Raw genomic sequence first — 20633 nt, forward strand, 5'->3', positions numbered from 1 at the left:
TTTACCCTGCATGTCTTCTTCTGAAACAAAAGGCACAAAATATCCCTCAGCAAGGGTTTCTCCCAGTATTTCTTTCATTTATTCCTTTTGTGCTTTCTTTCTTCAGGCTTCCTTAAAAATGTAATTCCTATTTCTGTCACAGCATCACCCTTCAGCCTGTCCTGGAGGAAGGTGACTTCTGCTGATAGGTGAACCTAGAAAGAATCAAGTCTGATCAGTTAAGCAAAGAAATCCCGTTTTCCACCCTCCTCCAGTATAAGAGCGCTTTTTTTTCTCTCTCTTACCACAAGAGGACGCCCTTTCTCAGGTTTCAAAAGAAACAGATTTCTAGATTGTTTTAAAATGTCTTTCCCAAGTCAGTTAATAAACAGGAAATTTACATACACTGGGATTTGTATAATATATTGCCCTTCATTCCAGTGCTTTGCTTTCTTCTGAGAACCTAAATTGTATACTTGATGATTTTGTGATTATGGAATTTCCTGGTCACGTACTAAAATTTATGATATAATACTTTTGTTAATTAGTCTTTTATCAGATACTGTAACTCTGAGCCTGATGTACATACATAATACTTACTCAGGTTTATTTTCTCTTGAAATATAAAATACATGCCAAATTAGTTATTGGCAGAAACATAAAGCAGACCAAAAGTAATCTCCCAGAAAAAACCACAGAAGGTCTACAACTCAGTAACTTTCAAATTATGCCCTCTATTTATTATTTTGTAAAAGTCTTAAATTTAAGAACAAAATCTGGAATGCCATTTGATACACTTCTCATGCTTTGATTTTAACATTATATTTATCCACATTTTGTTCTCCCTTTCAGCAGGTGCTGCAGTAAACTGAGAATATTATCTATCTGCGTGTATTTGAATCTGGGGTCAGTATTACTGGCTACAGCTGTGGAGGAAAGCACTATGGGCTCAAGGAGCAGTGGAGGAATCCAGCATGCCCCCATGGCTCTCCATATTATGTGTTAGCCAGCTCCCCAATCCCACCTGGCTTTTGCACTCAAGTCAGTCACTGAAGAGCCAGGCAGGGACACTGTGGAGGTGAGACAGTCGGTGTGTTTCTCTTTCTCAGGATCCAGGATCTGTTTGGCCCTCTTTTATTTAGATATAGACATTTAATCTGAAATGTTAAACAATACTGTATTTTCATTTATCCGAGCAGGTAGGTTTGCTTTCCTTGCCTCTGTAAATTAACAAAGAATGCAGAAAACAGATGTGTACTTCCTTACCATTTCCAAAGCACCTCGAATCACCCCACAGAGGAGGTTACAGTAGCAAAGTGATGCTCGTTCTGCTGGCAGCTCCTCCACAAAATCCACCAGTGGGTTTTTGTCCAGGATTAAGGAGAATTCATTTCCTGCAGCACTACTGCAACTTACACTAGGGGTGACACCAAGGTACATCTTGAAAGCAACCTGCAAAAGGATGAAACTCTGCTGCTTGAATCTGCTGTATACAAACCAGAGGTGAAACTTTAGAATGCAGCATCCTGCAGACTAGTTTTGCCCCAGGAAAATAGGGGGAAGGGCCAGAGAGGCTAGAAATCAAACTGGATTTGTCTTTTCTGTATTCAGCTTGAGCCAGTAATGCAAAACCAGATTTATTCAATGCTCCAGGGAAACACAGCAGAAGGCTCTCTGTCCTGTCTTTGATGTTCCTACATTTACAATCCCATACAAAGTGGTTTTACTATTATCACTCGTCTGCTTTTAGTCTGCTTTCAGTCTTGTTATACTCCCCTGGGACCATTAGCCTTCGTATTAGGTCCTTCGCTACACTGCCGCAGCTTTTACCATCACAGCTCAAGATCTCCTGCAACTGGTGCGTGTTTTTCACTCTGATCTCCATCTGCAGTCACAAAAATAACAACAACCCACCAGGAACACAGGCTGCCAAGACCGCAAACTTGTTCGATTACTTAGAGCACTGCCTGCTTGCTTTCCACTACCGACGAATGCTACTGTAAATGTGCAACATCTGCTCTGCTGGCGGCGGGGTCCGTTCTGCAGGCAGTGACATCACGGCGTTATCTCGGCGGTGCGTGGGCAGGCGGGCCGGCAGCGGGCTGCTCGTCCTCGGGAGAGGCTCTCCCCTGCTGCAGACCGCTGCGAAGATAAACTGCCTCGGTTCTTACCTCCCTAGTGAGTATCAGACATGGATGCTTTCCAAACAATCCTAAAGTTCTTCATCAACCGGAAAACCGCCATAGGTTACAGTTTTATGGCACTGCTGACAATGGGAGGTGAACGCGTGTTTTCTCTTGTTGCTTTCAGATGCCCATGCAGCAGTGAAAACCTCAGGTACGGTTTGGTATTTCTCTTCTCCCCAGCTCTTGTTTTGCTAGTTATTGGATACTTCTTGAACAGCAAGACCTGGAAACTCTTTACAGGCTGCTGGGTGAATCCCAGGAAAATATTCCCCAGAGGGAATGTCTGCCGTTTCTTTTACGTCTTTGGACAAATCACTTTAAATGCCCTGATTGCCCCAGTGATGTGGCTTTCTGTGGCTTTGCTCAACGGGACCTTTTATGAATGTGCCATGAGTGGTTTGGACAATCCTGACTACTTAAATGCGGTTTGCAACAGAAAATCTGACAAGTGCTTTGGAGAGCTACACATGGTAGCCTGTGGCAAAAGCTCCATGCCCTTTTCAGAGAGTGATGAACTGAGACGAACACTTCAAGCACAATCCCAGGTAAGAGAAATTATAAATAAAGAGCATTATGCAAATTGTATTGCTGCTGTGATTCATCTGTGGAAGATCCTGATGCCAGATGTTATGTTAAAACCATTGGTTTTATGTAAACAGTGTTTTGGCAAAGTGCAGCCTCGCAAAATACAATCCATCTTTCAGTTCAGTTTGAGCTGTTCCATGCTTCCTGAGGGGCCCCACATATGGCAGTCTCAATAAAACCAGAAAACTTTAAGCTTTCTTCCTTAATGGAGATAGCTCTAAAGAGATAAAAACGGCTGAATTGTTTAAAAGGCTGAATTAACAGATGTCATTTCATTAAAGAGGTCTGTCCTTATAAAAAAATTCATGCTATACTCTCTTATTTTAAACTATTGTAATAAATGTACATTGTACAATGTAGAAGATTGTGATAACCATATTGTAATCTTAGGTCACTAACAGCAGAAAGATACTGGAAAATAAGATTTTTTACAGACTTGTGACTGCCTACATAATGTGTTTCTGTTTCTGTTCCTCATATTCATGATGCCAGATGCGAACACATTTAAAGGAAGGAAGAAATACTAGAATAAAGCAAGCAGAACTTGCAAAGCTGAGATTTTATTACATTTTACAATATTTGTGTGATACTGTTCTGCTCATTGCTTTGTAACACAAATAAATTCTGAGATAAAAATACAAAACACTGGAGAAAAAAAAAAAAAAAAAAAAAAAAAAAAAAAAAAAAAAAAAAAAAAAAAAAAAAAAAAAAAAAAAAAAAAAAAAAAAAAAAAAAAAAAAAAAAACAAACCCAGAAAAGGAAAAACACTGTGGAGCCAGGAAGTGTTTGTCAGGCAATTGTATCCATCTGGAACAATTTCCTCCCCAAGAGCCAGTTTTATTTTCAAGTCCTCAGGCAAATAGGACTGGAATGCAGACAAAGTCTGCACTGCAGCCAAAGCAATTTATTTGAGAGCTTTAGAACGAAATAATAAATAGTGCTTAAGAATATAGGTTGTAAGTATAGGAAATAATGAAAGACCAATGACTCGGTTTATAGCGTAAGAATACATGACTTAATTTTCCAAGCTGCAAGTAAGTGAAAATCTGCTCAAAAGAGCAATTTCTCAAACACCCATAGAAATCATCAGTCAGTACAAAGTGATTGGGAAAAATAAAAGAAAGCTAAACTATTCTTCCCTACAAGTTCATAACAATAGTTGTTTGTCAAGCTTCTCTGTTTCACAGACTTCCCTGAGGAGACTTTATATATTCTCTCAGCTAAATACAGATTTTTACTGGTGGTTATTTTTTTAAAATCAGTGCAAGAGGTCACATGAGGAGGGTTGCAGCTCTCCATTTCATCACCAGTAGAGCATGGGAAATCAGTTGCAGTTCATATGCGCCTCTGAAACCTAGAATATTTTTTCCACACTGGAATATTTTCCACTGTTTGCAGACAAGTATTACATTTTTTTGCAAATGTGACACATTGCAGTGGAGTAGATGAGTAAAACTATTGGCTAGGCCAGTGGTACAAGGCATCGAACATGCCAGTGTTTGCATGTCTACTCTCCTTAGCGGAGAACATCCCACAATAACAATTTCAAGCATATTTTTCCACCCTCATCCCTTGCTGGGGTAGCTCTTTCTTTTAAAATGTTCTTAACAGAATTTTGCCAAACTCTGAAGCTGCTACAGGAAAAAAAAAGCTGAGTGATGGTGGAAAAGCATATTTCAGCAAAAATAAAGTTCTCTGAAAATACAGAAATTGTTTCTAATCAGTGTGTAGATGAATAGGGTTCAATTCCAGTGCTAACACAGATGTACCAATGCACATAATATTTCTTCTTTGTTATGCCCTCCTGGTATTCTCATGGAACTGGGCAAAAAGGTAATTTTTAAACTGGTTTTAGCATAAAAATAACTTTCCACTGCAAAGGATTGATTCATCAAAGTCAAGAAAGGTTCACAATAGTAGCATAGATTCCAGTGAATATTCTGCCAAAAGAATTGGGGAACACTTCAAATTGGGGAACACTTTAAATTTGAGGCCATCTTCTATATTCCTGTTAGTTAATGCAGTTGTTGTGTTTGAGGTTTTTTTTAATTAAAAAGAAGTCCAAAAAAAACACATCTAACTGAGCTTACAGTTTAAAAGGCTGACTGATCTGGGACATAAGATCACCCTTTTTGGTTTTGTAGTTCATCATGATTTAAAATTGTGTCAATACTAATTTTTGTTGGGTAATTTTATTTAACACTTTCAGGAGATAGAAAACTTTTTACCATCTAGTGATTGATATTTTTTTCTCCAAATGCACTTTTCCCTTTGTGTGACAGAATACAGAGAGCAATTCCAGCACGCTACATGGCAGATGGTTACGGTTTTGCAGTAAACTCTCGTAAATATCCTCTCTAAATTACCCAGATACTACTCCTGCTCTCACGTCTGCTCTCTTTTCTGTATAGCTCTATTCAGCCATAGCATTATTTGATTGATCATTTAGACCTCTCATAGATTTTTCTTCATATACAGTCTTGTAGTTGAGGACTGATTTGAAATCATCTGTCTCTGAACCTGCCACTGCCATTGCATTGGTCATGTCTCTTCAGGGAACTGTTATCCAAGTTCCTTTTGTTATAATATGGTCTGGGGAGGCAACAAGACCCTAGTATGAGCCAGCTCATCAGGACTGTTTCACCTTACACTGTAAAAATCAACTAGCTTTTGTCTTCCTGAGAAAAAGACCCCAAAATGAGCACTTTCGAGAAGTCTCAGTCTGATGGACTTCTCCTTCCCTTCAGTCCCCATATGGATGCCCCATTAACATTAATGCCAGCACTAAATGGAAACTGGAATGAGATGCCTCCAGTAGGGTTCTAAAAAGAGCAGCAGGTGCTCCCTGCAAAGTCTGGTCACTCAGTCAGACATTCGTGATTTAAGTAGCATTTTCACTTGGGTCTTTTTAACCTGAAACTCATTTCTTTTGCTTTCCCAGATTTTAGGCTGGTGTGTGATAGTTACTGCAGCCCTGCTCTCCCTGGTAACCACTTGCTGTGCCAGCTGCCAGTCAAAAGTCAGCCACCTCCAGCTGATGTTCTGGAGAGTGTATGAGGGGACGGAGAAGGAGCAACTGGAGCAGATTTTCCAGCTTTATGCCACCAAGCTGAGTGAGCGAAACCTCAAGTGCTTTTTTGAAAACAAGGAACCAGAACCAATTTCCCTGCCAGCTTTTCAGGCATGGGAAGATGCTTCCCAGCTTTACTCTTTCAGCAGCAGCAAACAGCATTATAGCACAATTCACGAGCTAGTTGAAGAAGGCCAGAAAGGAACCAGTGAGGAAAGGGAGACAATGCTGGACTCTGTGGACAGAAGGGAAATACCATAAATCGAATATGTTTTCAGCTTTTTTATATCTTGCTAATATAGCTGCTTTCATCTCTATTTTTTTTTTCACAATGGTCTCCTTCGTCATGTTCCCTTCCAGTTACACACTTGCTCCAAAAGGATGGAATGAAATTATTTTCCCACATGAGTGAAAAGGCTGCCGTCCTCCATGTCACCCAGGGTTCACTCTTCACTAATGTCACTGGCTGACATCAAGCACTGACAGCAAAAAAGAGATGAATAATGACTACGAGAGGTTTTAACAATATCCTACGTAAAAGGTGCTGTTGTATTCTTTATGTAAATCAAGAGACTACCATTAAGTAACATCATCTAAATTTTGTGAATATGATAATTGAAGATGTGTGTGGCTTTCTGACAGCCCACAGAAAGTAAAGGTTTTCCTTTCAAGTAATTTCCAGGCCAATTGCAGGTACAGACTTGTTTTAAGGCCCCAATGATCCCTCAAGACCTCTCTCTTTGGATAATTTGCCAAACATCTTCTCCATATTATCTTCTCCAACTGAGAATTTGTTTGTATGGGTATCAAGTTTTAGTTTTGAGTGGGCTTCAGGCATTGGGTGCAGCCTGTAGTGCTATGCAATACTGTTTGTACTGGGCCTACAGTTAGTGTACAACAGAGGGCCTGGAAGGAGATTTCACTTTTCAAGACAACAAAATATTTTTGCAGAAGACTGATTTTTATTTTTCTCATTATCTTAGAAAACTTAGTGTGGGAGCAAGAAGAACTGGCAGGTAAGGCAACTGCATAATTGGTGCCTCTGACAAATGCGTTTCATCCCAGAGCCCTACGCTTTACCTCACCCACTTGGAATTCACCACGTGGCTCTCACACAGGGTGTCCATCCAGAGTATTCTCAAATGCCATATAAAAGGACAACAAGGTTACTTTCCCTGGGGTGTCTGGGCAGGCTTTAACACAGCATTTTACTGCCAGTCTCTCCGAGTCTGCAAAGCACCAATTTTTGCTGTGATTGAGTCAGGCTCTTATCAACAAACCAGGGTACTCTGCCCAGCTCTTCTCGTACTCACTGTGCTTCTTTCAGCAGGTAAAAGTATCTATAGCCATATACAGACGATTACTCTTTCTGAAATAAAATCCAAGAGCTAATTCCATTGTCTGCTTAGATTTTTTTCTGTCCGTTTTGAATAAATGTTTTCTGTCTGTTTTGTGACCTTTCAGACAATGTTTAAACTTCTTTTATCCCAGGTGATCCACTTGTCAACAGACTTAGAACATGTAATACGTTTAACGCTGGAGCTGAAAGCACAGATGCAACACTGCCAAAATGAAACAACAGCAGATGTGTCTGACACTGTGCCTGACATATATACAATGGGTTCCTCTCCTGGTATAGCATCCACCTACTTCCAGGGTATATGACCCTTACCATTTTTCTGGTTTTATCTTTCTGTATGAGAGCTGCCCCAGCATCTTCTGTTCAGTCCCATTTCACCTTGTCCCTACATGCAAGAGGAGAGGAAACAGATCCTGCTGTCTGGGCCAACCTGTCTTTCCCAAAACTGTCTTTCCACCTCCTTCCTTGGTGGTACCACAGAAGACCAAAGAAAGTGGGGATGCAAAGGGGAAGACACTACGTAGGTTAATAAGTTGATCAAGGACTATGGGAAATGTGTGGATTGATGTACAGATAAGGCCTCCAGTGTGATATATCTGGGACACAGAGCCAAAAGCATAGCTGGTAGAGGGAAGGGTGGAAGGACAGAATGATCCCGCTTAAGGCCTTTGGCATCCTCTTTTCCTTTGGATGAAAGCTCAAAGCTCAAAGCTCTGCACTTGAGTAGTCAGGGCCACATGAAACAGCAGCACTTCCCAGCCCAATCTTCCATTATGGAGGGAAAAAACCAAGGTGCATTCTCCCTTCCTCATCCTTACCCTGCTTCATGTTTGCAGGTAACTCCTGTTGAGAGTGTCTCCACATCCAAGAGAGCTGTTGGATTCATGGATTTGTGCTGCAATGCGTGCCTGATAGAAGCGCATCTCTCACTGTTCCTCATTCCTAGGGCTGTGTGACCGTTTTATCTTACAAAAATGCCTGTGACCTAATGCAATTTCCATGTGGATGCTGGAATACTTCCATATAACCAGACAAAAATAAAAGCCAGTCTGACCCTATGTTTTCAACTGGAATCTGGCTTTGGCAAATTTAACTGTGTCCTTCAAGCTGCTATCACAAAAGCTGTTTTCTATCAACACTGTCCCTAAATTCAGCAGCTACCATGGTAGCCCAGGATGAGACAAAGACTATCATTAGCACTCTCCAAAACAAACTGAAGAGAGAGAAAAAAAACCAACAAACAAAACCAAACAGTGGAATCAACATTTTCTGCTGGAAAACTTAGATTTTTCATTAACTCTTATGTCCATCAAAATATGAGTACACAGGAACCTTCTGCCCAGTTCTCTGTGCTCTGTCCCTCAGTTTACTTATTTAAATTCTCTTAACTCTTCTTCCACTACACATCTGCTGCTCCATCAAACTAAAGCCTTTGCTATAAAAGTAAAGACTTTTTAACTGTGCTAAGCTCTCATACGCTTTCAATTTAGTTTCAGCCGTACTTGGCATTACGGTATGATGTATCTGTCCAAATTCTGTGGTTTAAAACTTCCTGTGTAAATGAGAACTTGCACATGCAAAAGAAGTAGCTGGTTTGCAATGGAGCAACAAATTAGGGCAAAATAACAAAGCTATAAAATTGAACGCTGAAAATTGTGAAAACGTCTTGTCAGGAAAAATAATTGAAGTACTTAGATAAGTAATTCAATGAACAGATATGAATATTTAAAAAAAACCCACGGGCTATGACTGGACATTAATTTCTTTAAAACTACCATTTACAGCTTCTCAGAGAGTAAAACAAAGGTCTTTTCAGTCTTTGTGACTCCAAAAGACTGGAAAGTAAAATGAATGACCTGTTTTAAAAGTTGTCTCATTTATATCTATGAAACGGAAGAAGAAAGAATATTTTTTAGACATATACATAGTCTTGCCATCAAAATTATGCCTGTATAAAGAAAAATCTCTTTTGAAAATGTTACTTGCAGCTCTATGAAATTATATATTGTTTAATGTCAAACAAGAAATCTGTGCAGTCAGAATTAAAAATGTACCACTGACCTTTTCCAAAGTCTCAACCAGCATTCCCTCTCTCTGAAGCAGCAAGAATAAAATTCATTAACATTTTGATGATGCTCAAACACAGTCTAGAATTACTGAAATATTTAGGAAGCCACTAACTTATCAGTCCCTTTACATACTACTGAGGACTTTTCACTACAAAACCTTGTATGCATAAGTAATGACAGAAAGTAAGTAAGTACACACTGTTAAACAAGTGAAAACCATAATTTCAGCTGGCTTCATAACAAGATTAATGAAGGACCAGAATTAATCTGCTTAGAAGGGAAAAGCAGCCAAAATAATATTTTTGCTAGCATACTTTTCATTCTTAGTATTTTTCCAGTCAGTATTTGGTATGGCAAGTTGCTTTACAGCAGCTGATTCCAACCTTTTTCATAAACTTTTCTTTACTCTTTACAGTGCAGCACTTCATTTTTCAGTTCACTGTCTACCACTTAGCACAGCAACCTGCTGTATGCATTTGTCTCTTACCGCTGAGGTCTGAAAAACAACATTTACCAACTTTGATGTCAAGGTTCTCTGAAGAGGAATTGAAGTAAAAATTTTACTTTGTAGGATTATAGAGCAAAATTATCACCCTTATTCCAAAAGTATATACTCAGTTAAACTCAGATTCAAATTCTGAATCCAGTCTTGGACATTACTTCTTCAGCTGAGCTTTGTTCTTAATACCATTCCTCAGTTGGTTTCCATTTTCTCATCCCAGTTTGTCAGTGAGAGCCTACTTTACATGGCCTGTTTTACCTTTTCTTTATCCAATCCCCAACTATAACCATGCCAGGTCACAGGACCAACATGAGAAGTCAGCTGGCACCATGAGAACTCAGCGTAGAAGGGCTCATTTTGGTTCATCATCAAAGCTTGTTGGCCCTTCTCCAGTCCAGTATAAGGCCGCAGTAAATCGCAGGCTTTGCAGTCTGAACCAGTGGTTGAAGTTTTAAGCCCTCAGTCATTGCCTTGGGTGCACCTTTCCTCCACCTTTATTTCTTTGTGTGGGAAGGTGGCTTTGTAGTCCTCATTTTATGGGTTTTTTTGTTTGCTTCATCTCTTTCCATTTCCTCAGGGAACATCCACAGCCTGACCTTACAGACTTTTCCTGTGTTTTCCAAAAGACTGCTGGATAACAACTATGTTTACAGGACGTTTGGCTCTAAGTACTTGAAGTGCTTAACTGTCTTTATTACTCTAACTTTGAACTGGTTCTACTCATCCTCAAACAGATTTATACCTCAGAAGACTTAGTACAGCTGAGTATTTATGCACTTTCTCCTGGCTCAGAACGCTACTGCTGAGGAATTAAAAACATTAGGTAAACAGCTGTGTGATTCTGAACACAAAAATTAAACACTGTATTTGCAGTTACTTGCTGGGTGACTTTACATATGTTTTGTTGGTATGTGCCTCAGACAAATGTGCTTGAAGAGTATTTAAAAATGTTTTGCCTAAGAAATGTGGAAATGCTTTCCATATCACATTTTGCCTCAGAAATGCTATACTCCTACTACAAAACTCCTCTTCTAGTTTGCTAAAAATAGTCTTTTCAAGAGACTGTGTGTGCTTTAAAGTAAAATTCCAGTCATTCCAAGTAATCTTTTACTTCTCTTAGTGTCTTTTGAAGTACATCCTGCAGAGAAATAGTGTCTTTTTCCTTACTTCGATCATTAATTCTGCACTGTTTTGTGCTGTTGAATCCCCTGTACTTGAGAATGGTGGTTCAACTGTAACAAGGCATTTGTAAACAAGGGAAACATAAAGAATAAGACCTAGAAAACCAGATATCAGACATATGCATGAAAATAAAGTACCAATATCATCTAAAGTAGAATGTAAACCAAAAGTGAACAAAAATGTGATTTTGCAGCCTGGTATCATTCTTTTAACGAGACAGTGTATTTTTAAACAGTAATTGAAATGCTGCTTGTCTCATGGGTTTCATTCAGCAGCCCTCCAATGGATCCTCTACCCCAGCTCGGCTGATCCACAGGAGGAGCGTTGTCATATATCATCCTGATTTGAGACTCCAAAATAGACTTTACTAAAGTAAGAAATTCAGTTTCCACTCTTTTATGAGCTATTGGGCTCTGGCTGGCTTTTAGTACTGTCACCTGCTTCTCCTTTAAACTTTGGCAGATCGTGGTGTACATGTATGTTTTGCACATGTGCACCTTAGAGCCGTGCCAGCAACAGGAAAAGGAGTCTCTTTCTCCATTTTTGTGACAGCCATCAGCTTCTCTATGATAAGGGTTTTGGAATAATAATGTAACTTCTGTCCCTCCATTTGATTCTAATGCAACGTAGATATTTCTAACACAGTTAATGTGAGCAGGATCACACACCATCTGGTAATATCCACATACATTTTGAACTAAGATGCTCCTGTATAACTAGCACATATTGGTGCCTTAGTTCACTATACAGCCTGCTGCTTCCTAGTTCCTTAACCTAGTGAGTTGAACATAGCGATCACATAATGAGAATAACCACACGCTGCTGGTAATTCTCAAGCAATCAAAAAATATGTCAGGTATACTTCTGTCTCCTAAAATGAGCCAACAGAAATAAATCTCTGTTCAATGAAGTGATGCCCTTATCTCTCCTCTTAGAATAAATGACCACGTTGTGAACTTCTTTGTTATAAAGTGTGGTTCATTTTTGCCTTTGGGAAAGGCCAGGCATATCTTCACTGGCTTCACTTCATAGGTGGAAATCATAGAGGATACAAGGGATCATTCATCATGACCTGGGCAGGTGTTAGTCCGAGCTAACTCAGTCTCTGTGAACTACTACCTTCTTTGCAGTGACTCAGCAGTCTAACGGGGCTGGATGTCTTATGAATTTCTCTTTGAGCTTCCTCAGGAATTCTGAATTGCCCTTGGGATAAAAGTACATCTTTAGAAACCCATGTATTGCCACTACATTTCCTCTTTCTTTTCTGACAGAAGTGTGAACAACTACTCAATAAAAAGGAAATTTCCATTAAAGAAGGTGAAAGTACACACTGATTTTATGGTTTTGATTTTATTATTAATTTGTGGATAGTCAGGAAAATGTTCCTCTCATTTTCCTTTCTTACAGTTTTTCTTTCCTACCATTGATATTTTCTTTTTGCACAAAAGCCTGCAGCTTATGCATAATACTAATTACCATTTTAAAGTTTAAAAACGTCTAAGATAATTATGGAGGAGAATCAAATGGAGAACTAGGAATATTGAAGTTTAAGATCTGTATGAGATGCTTAAGGCTGATGCTCCTAGGAAGAGAAAACAGGGAATATATGATTGGAAGTTTGTTAAAACAGGATCATTTTTTGTTGTTTGTTGCACTGTCTAGCAAGACTAGAAGAAATCAGTTTAAGCTGCGACAAACAAAACAAACCCCCACCTCTTTATTTATTCTAATTGCAAAATGCCTTATTAGCTGCTAGAAATAGAAGAATTTTAATTTCAGCTTAGTAACTGACTTTAAAGTCAGTTTAAGTCAGGGGCTGGCAGCCTCTTATAGCTGGCATCCCATTTTGTGTTAGGTGTTATGGAGTTGTAGATAAGGAAAAGGCTGTATTTCATCCAGTGGAAGCATAGATGTGATTGTGGAGTGTTTTTTGATATGAGAATCATGATAGAGCAGAAAATGTAGGTAACTGTTCTGGAGTAAATTGAAAGAAGAGGGAAAAACTAAGACCACTGAATCCAATGAAGCTCTAGAAAATGTAAATCTTATTTACCTGTGCAATCATGTCTGCAGTTTCAGAATAACTGCGGCATTTTTTAACAGCAGAATGGGCTAAAAAGTCATCAATCAGCCTTACACCAATGCTGTAACCCCTAGGGAGGAAACAAAGAAAGTTAACATTCAAAATGGGGAGTTTCTTACCATCTCCCTAATGTGTCTTTGTGCTTTCTCAGAAAAACAGATGCATGGTCCTTATTGGGTGGCTTTGATGACAACAGATTTTGCTGGTCTACATTCTGTTTTCTACCACATTTTGCAACACAGTGGAACTGCTGTTCATGTAGTCATTTAAGGAATCATACCTCTTTAAGAATGATACTCCTGGCAAGGATGATATGAATTGTTTATACAATTTGTCTATGCATTGTCTATATATATGTATACTTACATTTACATGTATGAATAAATACTGGATATTAGATATACAAGTTTAATACATAACTAACATCCACAATACACCTGATTAATGCTGCTTTGTCACTAAAAATAGGATAGGATAACATAGCACAGAGTTTCCATTATTCTTCTGGGATCCCCAGGGTTCTTCTTACACTGTCTCCGTAAGGAGAACAAAGCAACTGTCCCTTTGGGTCACAGCCTTCACCTCCCAGCTAGCATGGAGTTCAGCAAATCTTGGGCACACTCATTGGAGATTCAGGTGCTGGGAAAACCCATAGGGAATGGACTCACACCTGATCTCTTTCACTTTCTCCTCTTATCTCTTCACCTCATTTTTCTCTCTTCCTCCACAATTCCCTCTTCATCTGTTTTTCTAACATGTTCTCTCCCTTCATCTAACTAGGAAAAAATCAAAAAAAAAATCCCAAAGGTGCTAATTAATGCAGTTTCAGTACACCACCAACTTAATTTTGTATTTAAAATACTGAAATTTAAAAAACAAAACAAAACAAAACACCAAAAAAACCAAACCAAACAAACAAAAAGGAAGATAATGGATTTTTTAATAAAAATACTCATTCATAGCTCTCACAAAGGTCAGTAACTTCATAATGTTCAAAATAGCTGTGCTCCCAAGCACTTCCAATAAAAGGAAAGAGATAGACATAAATGTTATGAAAGAATGCACACTCAACTCAGAATTGTTTTTATGGAATTTTTCATTTCCATTTTTTGTGGATGTTGGCAGTCTCTGCCTGTTTGTCAGAGGCCCTACATCCTCAGTGAAGCAGTCTCTTACCAGTTTCTGTACCACATCTTTGTCAGGAAACCAAAAAATGATCTGATGTCTAATGTGATGACCACAAAGTGGTTTTGGCAGCGTGAAGATTAAGATTGCAGTAGGTCATGCATCTAGAAACAATGAAATATTTATCTATTGCCTAAGTACCAGTAACATTGGCAAATATGTCATCAGCATTTAGCAAGGGATGCATTGGTGATGTACAAGACTACTTAGATACTTTTCAACTTTTATGCCTCGGATTTGCAAAGTCAAATTGATAATGAATTGACAAGCAGCTGTTTGGCAACTGAACAGTGGAAAACACTCTTCTCACTATGGACTATATATGCACAGAGAGAGAGAGAGATAAGAATACTATCCCCGCCTGTCACAGGTCTGCTAATCTACAAGGTTTCTTCCTGAAACTGGGCTGTTTTCGTAATCACAGTTGTAAAGAACAGACATATTGTTTTAATGAAACCTGTAATGATATTATCAAGTCCTCCTTAGAACAAAAAGATTTTATGGATACCGCTATAATAATGAAAACATAGGCAGCAAAATCCGTCTCCCCAGATTCTTCCAGAAGTCTGTACATTCTTTAAATGTATGATTTTCATCAGAGCTGAATGAGAGATGACTATAAAATAAATATCTGAGGGATGTTGTCCCTTCTTTTCTTTTTTCCAAACAGTGATCTTTTTAACTCACTCTTGTGGATAGCTATTGGACGGTAGCTCATTTGCAAACTTGCAGGTTAATAGTAAAGTGGTCAGGTATTCTGTCCACTGTGATTGCTGTAAATTCATTTTGCATGTCCACTTTGTCCGAAAACATAAGCCTTACTGTTCTGCCAAAGACCTTAGTATATCTTTTTAACTAGCTCAGAAATTGTTTCTTACTGATTTTCCATTATATCATTATTTTTATGGCAGTAATGCCTAGGAATCTCAGTCAGGATGACAGGATCTTGTAATCATAGGGTCTTTATTTTCCAAAGAGATTATCCACATAAAAATACATTCTCGTTGACTTTTTGTGCTATCTCACTCATTGCTGTATGGTCTTTTAAAGGCGAGAGGCCTATCCACCCCTAACCCAATAACGGGGAAGTTGAAATTAAATACATAGATATAGGAGATGAAATTTAGACGTTTATATTATTAATTAGCATAACAAAAGGATCAACAAGGAATGAGTGCAAGATACGAAAACGATCCTGACACCATTCTTCTGAGAATTCAAAAGCTAATTGCTGGTCTTAATTCACAAATTACCATTATTTCTGTTGACAGAATATCAGACTGCATCCCTGTCGTCTCTGTAATTCTAGACAGAATGCTGGAACTCATAAGAAACAAATAAAAAGCTGAGAGGTAACATACAGCTGGACAAACAGCATTATGGATAAAGTTGAACATTTCAAGCAGTACTTACATTCTGTCTAAACAGGTGTTGACATCTTCATCCTTTTCATACTCCTTGCACAACTGGGCTACCAAAGCCCCATAGGTGAGTACAAAAAGTTCTCTGCTCTGCCAGGAAATAAAAAATGAAGCAAACTAGAATTAAACTTTTCCAAGTTTTTTAACTGTTACTGTATTAACAGCAAGCAAGAATAACATTTGCATTAATAAAGAAACTTTTGTCTATGGATGCATAATCCCTGAAATCCACAATTCAAGTCTGACAGAACCTGAATTGATTGTCACTTGAGTCTGTACAAGGATTTTGCTTGTCAGAAATACCATTTCTTGGGATACTTGTAGTTACTTTTATTAGATGCATTCTTGCATCCTATAACTTCATGTATGTATGCTGGATTGATAAATGCTGTCAAATGCCATCAAAGAATAATGACAAACATTTAGTTGCAGGAAGAATAATAGAGGCAATGAGCTATTAATTCTTTTGCAACAGTTTACAAAGGTAGGATTGATCAGCTGATTTCTCCAAAAAAAACTAAAAAGCAGATAAAAAGTTTAACTCAGAATAATGGAAAAATACAACAATTCAACACAAGTGTAAAGAATAACAACAAGATGAAGGGGACAGGTGAGGATTGTAGTTGCTTGCCCAAGGAGCATGGAGAGCAACTGAATATGTCAAAGGCAGAGATTATGTCAGTAATGCTAGTCTGGGATCTTCAGCTTGGAGGAATTACTTAAAGGAAGGACTTTAGTTCTGTGGCATGTGATTAGACTAGAGGTGCTTTTTGTTTATAGCCTGTGGAAAAAATAACAATGAAAATGAATAACAATGAAAACAATAGAACAAATCACATGAGGAAAGGAAGAGCAGCTTGGTGGGAACACCTATTCCTGCTCTCCTTGCATCAAGAGCTTGGAGTTTAATATGGAACCATTTCCTAAATTCACCTTGGTGATAACTTCTGTTTACAGTAATATTGCACACTTGGCCAAATTCTCATTAATGACTTTTTAATGAAGGAAATGGATGTCATACAAGTTCTGTATTGTATTATTATTGCTCAGCAAAAAGTCTATGTTGTAGTAAGAACAACACCTTAGAGAAACCCAAGCATATTATATCAACATAATATCAACCACTCTTGCCATCCATTGGAATATTTTTTACTCATAAATTTATGTACATGAACTTAAATTATCTTATATTCTTCTGTTTGTTTTTCAGTGGAGACCTCTGTCCCCTGTTCAGAAATTACCACAACATTGCTGTAAAGCCTTCTGGACCTTCTCCACTGCCTGAACTCCTGTCAGAAATTGCCATTCACCATACAGAGAGCCTTAAGGCTCCAAGTTCCTGAAGAAAGATGTGCATGGAATTGAACCATTCAAGCACTAACAGAGATCTCCTTCTCTCTGTGTTTCATTTAAGAACTATCTAACCAAGGAGGCAAATAAGCTTACCTGGTATTCCTGTCTTTGACCATAAATTGTCCAAAGCACTTAAACCTCTGTTTCTGAGCACATCGCAATCTCAGAAAGTTTGTGCCTGCCCTTCTTCTAAGCCTGTTCAGAATCTCAGCAGTAGGGATAGTAGCCAAGAATACTGCCAGCACCTCTGCTCTTGTACTGGCAGACTCATCCCCATCCTTTCAGTACTTCCAGAGTGTTCAGAAATACGACTGCATAATATACATCAATACAGTAATACCTTATTATTATTCCACGCACAATTTTAATTACACATTACAAAAATGTCTTACTATTTTGTGGTTCTCCTGCTTTCTTCCCGGTGACTGAGACATGTTGCTTATGTAATCCCTGATGTACTCAGTTGTCAGTTTATGTCTGTTCTTCCTCAAGCAGCATAGTTTTCTCTCAATCACTGTATTTCCTCTTTCTCTTCTCTAGAGTGTTCTCCTCTCTGCTCTTCTGCCTTTTGCTTGAGATGTGTTTGCTGCAGTCTGTAATGCTGTTGATGCTCCTCCTATCCTCTATGTGTACTGAGCCCTTTGGGAGGAATTTGACTGGCAACAGATCTGCCCCTGTCCACAGCATAAATAATGACTTCATCCATGAGAATGGTACACAGCAAAAATCCATGGGAAGTCAAATCAGACAGCCCCAAGACACTTACAGGTTTTTGAAGACATCAAATTAACTTTGTTGTTTCTGTCAGACTTTGGAGTTCGGAGAGCTAACCAAAGCTTCCTCTCTGAAGAAAAAAAACACAGGATATTGCTGCAGATGGTAATTAAAAATTGATCATTTTCAACTGAAAGGAGCTATAGTCTCATGTCACTCTAACTGCTGTAGTCTAGTGAGTAGGTATCTGCCTAAGCAGGGGCAGTGTGGGTTATAAGGCACTGCTACCACCATGATTCTGCAAAGCTGGCAGGACAGATCCAGAGAACTTCCAGCTTCCCAAAGGAGTAAACTGTGTACCTGCTACAGCTACCAGCTTGTGCAAATGGTACTTTCATTAACAACGTTCCTTGGTGGTGTTCTATCATTCTTAGCCAGTTATAGCCTCTATTTGCAAATATCCTTGCTATGAACATCCAGGCTTATTTTGCCTGTTTCCCCTGTAGTAAATTTGGTCTATATGGTTAGCTTAGATTTGCAATAAATTTCAACTATTGTCACAGATGAATTTAAAAATTAGATAGCTGTCATTCCTTATAGGACTGACTTGCTCATCTAGTTCCACTGAGCCCTCTCAGGAAAGGAAGGAATAATATATAGCCTCAGAATGTCATGCTGTTCTTAAATTTCTATTAATTAATAGATTCAGTGTTAGAGTAAAAATACAGATATTTACTAGTCCAGATACACAGAAAGCATTCAGATGTGATTCATTTGGGATAAGAAAGATTGGTTTACTTTAAAAATGGTAGTTTAAAGTTATGACACAATTCAACAACAAAATATAGGACAGCTAAAAGGATTTTCAACTTTTTCTGCATAAAACTTAGTCAACCAAACATCTTTTATTTTACACAAATTGTGGTGTTGACAACTTTAAAATATAATAAGCCTCTTCTTTTTCTTTTTTTTTTTTAGGTGCTTTTCTGGCCCTGTAAAATCCTACTCCATTTTATAGGTGAAACTACTGTAGGTACTTCCTAGATCTAAATTTAAATAAATTTTAAAAGCCAAACATTGCAATTATCTTGATAGTTACTTGCATTTCTAAATTGAGTCTGAGATGGATTGGTTTCTCTACTTGTCCCCAGCTGGCAAAAAGCATCAAATATTTCTCACATTGCAAGTCATCCCATATTCCAAAACAAAGTGTACTGCACTGCATTTTAAAAAAAACAACTGCAAAAGATTATCATTGCCATAATTTAACTTCAGTGAACCCATTGAAAAGCACTTAAGGCTACCCATAAATGACCACCATTTTTATTTATATGGTTCTGAATATGTGGATGAATCACTTCAGCCTGCATTATTAATACTATAATAATGAAGGAACACTGTGGACCAGATGGTGCAATGTATCATAAGGACACGTCATTATTCTTTGGAAACACGCACATGTAAGTTCACACACAAGTTCTTATACTCAAATCCCAGTTTGGCTGCTGCTTTGTCAACGTTTCTGAATAAAGCAATGCTGTTGCTGCCTCCTTGCCTGCAGAAGAATTTTCAGTGTGACCTGCTGAAACTTCCTTGGTTAGGTTACACCTCTCAGGAACTGTTTTCAAGAGGGTGTTTCAGGATTTTAGTGCCTACTTTCTGCTGAAACTCTCTGCAGACACCTGAAATCTCATATAAATTTGCCTATAAAGCACAGGTAAATTCTGAAGCAAAATATGTAAGCTAAACAAAAGAATCATTAACTGGTTTCTATTCTTCCCTTAACTTAAAGCTCATTATTTTTCTCATCAATGCTTGTCCTAATTAAAGGGAGGGGACCTTCTCCCTTAAGCAAGCGAAAGAGACCATGAAAATGACTTGGCAGCCTGAATCCCACCTTGGCAGAGCAGAGGACATGGGCAGCGCTCCCCTCACCTCCCACAGGAAATCTGTCAGGCAGGCACCTTCATAGCATACTTTCTAACATGCACAGGCAGGCTTGACATCCAATGCTAAAGAGAACTCAAAACGCTTCTGGAGAGGCCAAAGAACATCAGCCTTTTAGCTGCTAATTTAGTGATGAAAACACATGCACAGGACCAGAGAGACCAGGGTTCAGTCTCCTTCTCCTCCAAACTTCACAGGAAGCAACCTTCAGACGGAAAATAGAAGAACGCTTTTTCTCCCTACGTTTTCCTGACCAGTAGATAACAAAATCCTAATCTATTTTTGATCCAATAAGTATCAAAATCCTCTCTTTGGGGAAACTAAGCGCAACTGGTATAACATGAAAGCTGGAACCACAGTCACATCACATAACTAATAATACTGAGATTTTGGAAGAAAGAGATGAGTGAGTTTTTAGTAGATGAGGTAGAGAAGGGGCCTGAAACCAATCTCTACCTTCTGCCATGGTTGCTTCATTTCAATAGAAGACAAACAAGAGAATAAAAACTGTTTGCTGTGTATGGATAGGAAGGTGTAATATGTCTTCCAATAACCATGTTTAAAAAAAAAAAACACAAATCATTCTCAATTCTTAAGAAAAAACCAATTTTTCCCATAAGTGAGGTTACTGGCAGTGAGTTCAAGCTGACAGAGCCCTGCAACATGACAAGCAAAACCATGGCTAAGGTTTACTCATGTATCCTATTTGCCTCAGATGTCAGATATAAGCATTTCTTTGCCTCAGAGGCCAGCTGGCTATCCCCTCAGGCAATGGTGTTTTGGATTGCATTCAGTCCTAACACTTCCTGGGAATCAAATAAAGCCTAAATGTCTACCCCAGGACTCTGGGTTCCTCTGCAAAGGCGAGTACTTAAAAGTTTGATGTGCCGCCTAAGCTTTTAATTGGATGCAACCCTATAATTTCTTCCATAATAGGATGACCCAGCAGGATCACTTACAGCAGAGCATGAAAGCAAATGCCAAAGAAGTGAAAATG

General features: G+C 38.6%; 2 protein-coding genes across 3 annotated transcripts; one reads left to right on the top strand and one right to left on the bottom strand.

Moving 5' to 3' along the window:
• Positions 1–56: 56 nt before the first annotated feature.
• On the bottom strand, positions 57–17583 carry TRAPPC3L (trafficking protein particle complex 3 like). 2 transcript variants are annotated; one of them, XM_027906521.1, is made up of 5 exons: positions 17368–17583; positions 15615–15712; positions 12987–13086; positions 1246–1431; positions 57–194 (listed from the first exon to the last, which is right to left on the bottom strand). In XM_027906521.1, the coding sequence occupies exons 1-5, from the start codon at positions 17407–17409 to the stop codon at positions 75–77; spliced, it is 546 nt and encodes a 181-aa protein (XP_027762322.1). In that variant the 5' UTR covers positions 17410–17583; the 3' UTR covers positions 57–74. The 2 variants fall into 2 exon arrangements, with proteins under 2 accessions (XP_027762322.1, XP_027762323.1); XM_027906522.1 differs by having other exon boundaries at positions 15615–15707; positions 17368–17428.
• Positions 2069–8380, top strand: CALHM5 (calcium homeostasis modulator family member 5). Its single transcript, XM_027906520.1, has 2 exons — positions 2069–2710; positions 5692–8380. The coding sequence occupies exons 1-2, from the start codon at positions 2171–2173 to the stop codon at positions 6079–6081; spliced, it is 930 nt and encodes a 309-aa protein (XP_027762321.1). The 5' UTR covers positions 2069–2170; the 3' UTR covers positions 6082–8380.
• Positions 17584–20633: the final 3050 nt, after the last annotated feature.

The sequence above is a fragment of the Empidonax traillii genome, unplaced genomic scaffold (assembly GCF_003031625.1).
Source record: "Empidonax traillii isolate 1590-97213 ecotype Southwest subspecies unplaced genomic scaffold, ASM303162v1 scaffold1310:size247655, whole genome shotgun sequence".
Lineage (NCBI taxonomy): Eukaryota > Metazoa > Chordata > Aves > Passeriformes > Tyrannidae > Empidonax > Empidonax traillii.

Coding starts and splice junctions, on each gene's coding strand:
- CALHM5 (XM_027906520.1), top strand. CDS start 2,171: ATGGATGCTTTCCAAACAATCCTAAAGTTCTTCATCAACCGGAAAACC. Junction 2,711..5,691: donor CACTTCAAGCACAATCCCAG/GTAAGAGAAATT, acceptor TTGCTTTCCCAG/ATTTTAGGCTGGTGTGTGAT.
- TRAPPC3L (XM_027906521.1), bottom strand. CDS start 17,409: ATGTCTCAGTCACCGGGAAGAAAGCAGGAGAACCACAAAATA. Junction 13,087..15,614: donor AACACCTGTTTAGACAGAAT/GTAAGTACTGCT, acceptor TTTCCTCCCTAG/GGGTTACAGCATTGGTGTAA. Junction 1,432..12,986: donor CTGCAGACATGATTGCACAG/GTAAATAAGATT, acceptor ATCCTTTTGCAG/GTTGCTTTCAAGATGTACCT.